The sequence below is a fragment of the Myotis myotis genome, unplaced genomic scaffold, assembly GCF_014108235.1.
Source record: "Myotis myotis isolate mMyoMyo1 unplaced genomic scaffold, mMyoMyo1.p scaffold_m19_p_1, whole genome shotgun sequence".
Taxonomy (NCBI): Eukaryota; Metazoa; Chordata; class Mammalia; order Chiroptera; family Vespertilionidae; genus Myotis; species Myotis myotis.
In genome coordinates this window covers 112457608-112464041 of record NW_023416313.1, presented here as the reverse complement: position 1 = coordinate 112464041, position 6434 = coordinate 112457608, and the positions used below count along the sequence as shown (strand labels likewise).

Genomic DNA, 6434 nt, shown 5'->3' with positions numbered 1-6434 from the left:
CAAGCCAGGGATCTTCCTGCTAACTCCCAAAAGCCAGCTATTAAACACTTTACCAGAACATTAGTGATTGAATCTCTTCTTCAACAGACTTTATGTCAACAGGAGTTTCTAAATTCCTATTTTTCAGTTTTAGATTTTATACCTCAAGTATTTTAATTTTCTATAGTGAATCATTTACATGTATATGTCATCTTATTTAAGTTTTAGCTTTATAGTTTTTTTTTCCCTATGATCAAATTATTTATAAGCATGAATGCTTTATTAAGTTTTGGCTTTACATTTATTTACACAACTGCATTTATAAGTACATGGTGTGATTAATAGTTGCTGACTCTCTGTCCTTCCCATCTCATGGACAACTTCATAGTCTCTAATATTACTATAACTTAGCTTTTGTAAGCTTCAGCTTCATCGTTTATAAAACTAGAATAATTATAGTGCATGCCGCTCACTTAGTTTGCTATGAGTATTAAAAGAAATGGTATGTAAAGGACTAACTAAATACTATGATAACAAATGTAGTTGAGGAGATTGTCTACTACACTGCTTGTTGTCTTATATGTAAAGCTGCACCCACATGAGAATTTATTTTAGAATGCAGCATCAGGAAAACTTTATCTCTAATGAGAACTTGCTGTGCCTTTCTCTTTCCAGTATTAAAATTATCACTGATTGTTCCCATTTTTGTTTTGCCTTGGTTATTTAAAAGCTGAAAGCCAAATTTCAAACTCAAGGACAACAATAACAGTTGTTCTAATAGTAAACAAAAATCCTCCCTTCCTCAGTTTATTTCCTGCTTTTGTTATCAGAATTATGGCAATAAAATTTGTTACTTCAGTTTCTTTTTGGAGAGAAGTGTGATTTAAACAAAAGCATTTACAGTGCTCAAATTCTGGCAAGGGCTAGATAGTATTGACTTGGAACAATGTGATATTAGATGGGAGCTTTCAGGTTGTACGAGTTTACCGGTAACGTGAGCAACCTTTATTGTTGTAGGTATTATGCTGTGATTCATATTAGGGCATTTCCTGAGGTTACTTTAGTTAGGGTTTACTTGTCTAATAAGAGCCCAACCTTCTCTGTGTTAGGGTTTTCAGGCTTATTTTGTTGACTTGATGAATGTCACTTCAGAATTATGAGCTGAAAAGCAATGGCTCATAAGAGTTTATTATTCTCTCAGAGTTTCATGTCTCAGTACTGGAAGAAGTAGGCCTTTGAGTTTAGCCTTAAAATGCTATGCCTTGATCTTAAGCAAATCCATTGAATACACCCTTCTAAGGTTCAAAAGAACTGTTCTTAATTGCTGTTTAGGTTTAGAGACATTTTTGAAGTTTATGGAGCATAGTATATAATGCTTCTCCCTAGCATGGCAAAATTTAAATGTTGTCTTTTTTGAAGTCCAGAATATATTCGTATTTTCATTTAACTATTTTATATATTTTGCTTGTGGCAATAGCAATTATAAAACAGCAATAGGAAAAAACACACATTGATCCATTATTATTGAATATATTTTGATGCTTGTACTAAAGTGATATAAATGATGTAAAAAAATATATATGTGAGTGGCGGCGGCTGCGACCGCATATGGCTCGACCCGGAGTAGTGCGTCCAGCCCGCGAGGCCGGCGCGGGGGCGGGAGCGGGAGGCGGGGCCCGCGACAGGCCCGCCCGCCCGCCCGCCCGGGGAGCCGCGGGCAGTAGCCGAGGAGGCGGCGCGGCGGACGGCGGCCCCAGAAGAGCGCCCGCGCTTGGCCCGCGGACCGCGCCGCCACCGCCTGGGCTGGCCCTGAGGAGCGCCCGCGCCGCCGCCGCGCGGACCGAGGTTATGAACGTGATTTTTGATGAAACTGGATTGGAAACATTTTCATGATCTTTGTACATTTATATATATGTATTTTAAAATTTTGCATTTGACTTAAAGTGCCATGAGAAAATTTGCATATTGCAAGGTGGTCCTAGCCACCTCCTTGATTTGGGTACTCTTGGATATGTTCCTGCTGCTTTACTTCAGTGAATGCAACAAATGTGATGAAAAAAAGGAGAGAGGACTTCCTGCTGGGGATGTTTTAGAGCCAGTACAAAAGCCTCATGAAGGTCCTGGAGAAATGGGGAAACCAGTCGTCATTCCTAAAGAGGATCAAGAAAAGATGAAAGTTCCTACAACAAGTGTGGTGATTGTTTTCCACAATGAGGCCTGGAGCACACTTCTTCGAACTGTCCATAGTGTCATAAATCACTCCCCAAGACACATGCTGGAAGAAATTGTTCTAGTAGATGATGCCAGTGAAAGAGACTTTTTAAAAAGACCTCTGGAGAGTTATGTGAAAAAATTAAAAGTACCAGTTCATGTAATTCGAATGGAAAAACGTTCTGGATTGATCAGAGCCAGGTTAAAAGGAGCCGCTGTGTCCAAAGGCCAAGTGATCACATTCTTAAACGCTCACTGTGAGTGCACAGTGGGGTGGCTGGAGCCTCTCTTAGCCATGATCAAACAGGACAGGAAAACAGTGGTGTGTCCCATCATCGATGTGATCAGTGATGATACTTTTGAGTACGTGGCGGGTTCTGATATGACCTATGGGGGATTCAATTGGAAGCTCAATTTTCGCTGGTACCCTGTTCCCCAAAGAGAAATGGACAGAAGGAAAGGTGACCGGACTCTTCCTGTCAGAACGCCTACCATGGCCGGAGGCCTGTTTTCAATAGAGATCACTTTCAGGAGATTGGAACATACGATGCTGGAATGGATATCTGGGGAGGAGAAAACCTAGAAATTTCCTTTAGGATTTGGCAATGTGGAGGCACCCTGGAGATCATTACTTGCTCACATGTTGGACACGTGTTTCGGAAAGCTACACCTTACACGTTTCCGGGAGGCACAGGACAGATTATCAACAAAAATAACAGACGCCTCTCAGAAGTGTGGATGGATGAATTCAAGAATTTCTTCTATATAATTTCTCCAGGTGTTACAAAGGTAGATTATGGAGATATAGCATCAAGACTTGGTCTAAGACACAAACTCCAATGCAAACCTTTCTCTTGGTACCTAGAGACTATTTATCCTGATTCGCAGATTCCACGTCACTATTTCTCTTTGGGAGAGATACGCAATGTAGAAACAAATCAGTGTCTCGATAACATGGCTAGAAAAGAGAATGAAAAAGTTGGAATCTTTAACTGTCACGGTATGGGAGGTAATCAGGTTTTCTCTTACAATGCCAAAAAGAAATTAGGACGGACGACCTTTGCTTGGATGTCTCCAAACTCAACGGCCCAGTCACAATGCTCAAATGCCACCACCTAAAAGGCAACCAACTTTGGGAGTATGATCCCGTGAAATTGACCCTGCAGCATGTGAACAGTAACCAGTGCCTGGATAAAGCCACGGAGGAGGACAGCCAGGTGCCCAGCATCAGAGACTGCAGCGGAGGCCAGTCCCAGCAGTGGCTTCTCCACAACGTCACCCTTCCAGAAATATTCTGAGACCAAATTTACACAAGAAAAAGATAAGGGTTGACTGGGCTACCTCAGCATACATTTCTGCCACATTCTTACATAGCAAAAAAGGGACAGTGCTCCCTCCTGCGGGAAGTGAGGGTTCTCAGCCAGTAAGACTAGACTCGCTCCTCACGCGCCGTGAACCAGCCTCCTGCCACGTAGCGAGACTGTGCACACTGATGTTTACAAGGTCGAAGAGGCTTTCATCAAGAGTCATTATAAAGACTATTCAGACAGTGAAACAATCAGCAACATGTGCTTCCGGAAAGCTGCACCTTGGAGGATCTGCTTGCACAGCAGTGGTTTCCGCTGGACTTGCTGTCACAGTGAAGAATTTCCAAGATAGAACTGGTAGCCAGTATATTAATATTGATACAAAAATACATGAAAAGAACTGGAACCAGGGTCAAAATCATGAAAATAACATTTTTACAAAAAAAACCACACAACTATATTAAACAGGGTTTAAAGGAAATTAAAAAATATATATATATTTAATCCATAAGGGCATAACAGTGAACAAATCTTTTTGAATAGTTAAGGTATGCTTTTAAAATAGTCCAGATGGCTTATATACAATGTGGAATAATACCACCGTATACAAGAATTGCACCTTAATTAACATTTTTCTCTCAAATAAGCATTGTAATTAAGGATTATTTAGCAGTTTGATAGAAAATTATATTTTAACTTTTAATGATAGTTTAAATGTTGGTGCAAGTAGTTTTAAAGAATGGGGCAACTAAAAACTTTACTAGAAATTTTTTCATAGGCTATTCTTTTCCAGAAAGCAAAAGTGTGAGTCTTTTGGTAACCAAACTCAATCATACATACATCCTGTATGATACCATGAAATAAACTAATTTTTAAGATTAACCCTTAAAAATATACATTTCACCCACACTTCTATGGGTTCATTTTTTTTAATTGTTTTATTGCTTAAAGTATTACAAAGAGTATTATATATGTCTCCTTTTTTTTCTCCCCTTGACCCTCCCCTAGCCTCCCATGCCCTGCAGTGTCTTGAGTCCATTGGTTATGCTCATATGCATACAAGTCCTTCAGTTGATCTCTTACCCCGCCCCCAACCCTCCCCAGCCTTCCCGCTGTAGTTTGACAGTCTGTTCAATGTTGCTCTGCCTCTGTATCTATTTTTGCTCATCAGTTTATAATGGTCTTAATTACCCATAAATGAGTGAGATCATGTGGTATTTTTCTTTCATTGACTGGCTTATTTCACTTAGCATAATGCTCTCCAGTTCCATCCACGCTGTCGCAAATGGTAAGAATTCCTTCTTTTTTACAGCAGCATAGTATTCCATCGTGTAGATGTACCACAGTTTTCTAATCCAGTCATTTGCTGATGGGCACTTGGGCTGTTTCCAGATCTTAGCTATGGTAAATTGTGCTGCTATGAACATAGGGGTGCATATATCCTTTCTGATTGGTGTTTCTGATTTCTTGGGATATATTCCTAGAAGTGGGATCAGTGGGTCAAAGGGGAGTTCAATTTTTAACTTTTTGAGGAAACTCCATACTGTCTTCCATAGTGGCTGCACCAGTCTGCATTCCCACCAGCAGTGCACGAGTGTTCCTTTTTCTCCACATCCTCTCCAGCACTTGTCGTTTGTTGATGATAGCCATTCTGACAGGTGTGAGATGGTACCTCATTGTTGTTTTGATTTGCATCTCTTGGATGATTAGTGACGTTGAGCATGTTTTCATATGTCTGTTGGCTTTCTGAATGTCCTCTTTTGAAAAGTGTCTATTTAGGTCCTTTGCCCATTTTTGATTGGATTGTTTATCATCCTTTTGTTAAGTTGTATGAGTTCCCTATAAATGTTGGAGATTAAACCCTTATCAGTGATAACATTGGCAAATATGTTCTCCCATGCAGTGGGCTTTCTTGTTGTTTTGTTGATGGTTTCTTTTGCTGTGCAGAAGCTTTTTATTTTGATGTAGTCCCATTTGTTCATTTTCTCTTTAGTTTCCAATGCCCTAGGAGCTGTATCAGTGAAGAAATTGCTTTGGCATATGTCTGAGATTTTGTTGCCTTTGGATTCCTCTAGTATTTTTATTGTTTCCTGTCTTACATTTAAGTCCTTTCCATTTTGAGTTTATTTTTGTGTATGGTGTAAGTTGGTGGTCCAGTTTCATTTTTTTGCATGTATCTGTCCAATTTTCCCAACACCATTTATTGAAGAGACTGTCTTGACTCCATTGTATGTTCTTGCCTCCTTTGTCAAATATTGAGCATATTGGTTTGGGTCGATTTCTGGGCTCTCTATTCTATTCCATTGATCTATATGTCTGTTCTTGTGCCAGTACCAGGCAGTTTTGAGAACAGTGGCTTTGTAATACAGCTTGATATCTGGTATTGAGATCCCACCTACTTTGTTCTTCTTTCTCAGGATTGCTGCAGCTATTCGGGGTCTTTTTTTATTCCAGATGAATTTTTGGAGAGTTCGTTGTAGATCTGTGAAATATGCAGTTGGTATTTTAATGGGAAGTGCGTTGAATTTCTAGATTGCTTTGGGTAGTATGGACATTTTAATGATGTTGATTCTACCAATCCAAGAACATGGTATGTTCTTCCATCTGTTTATGTCTTCCTCTATCTCTTTTTTCAGCGTCCTGTAGTTTTCTGAGTAGAGGTCTTTAACCTCTTTAGTTAAGTTTATTCCTAGGTAGCTTCATTTTTTTGGTGCGATGGTAAATGGGATTGCTTTTTTAGTCTCTCTTTCTGTAAGTTCACTGTTGGTGTATAGAAATGCCTCAGATTTCTTGGCATTAGTTTTGTATCCTGCTACATTGCCAAATTCATTTATTAAGTCTAATAGTTTTTTGATGGAGTCTTTAGAGTTTTGTATGTATAATATCATGTCATCTGCGAATAAGGACAGTTTTACTTCTTTTCCAATTTGGATGCCT

General features: G+C 39.5%; 1 protein-coding gene across 1 annotated transcript; it reads left to right on the top strand.

Annotated features, from left to right (window-relative positions):
- Positions 1–1702: 1702 nt before the first annotated feature.
- Positions 1703–3510, top strand: LOC118675245 (polypeptide N-acetylgalactosaminyltransferase 1-like). The gene is given in 3 exon segments (XM_036347611.1): positions 1703–2702; positions 2705–3223; positions 3226–3510. Coding segments are annotated over 3 exon segments (1557 nt in total). The 5' UTR covers positions 1703–1927; the 3' UTR covers positions 3489–3510.
- Positions 3511–6434: the final 2924 nt, after the last annotated feature.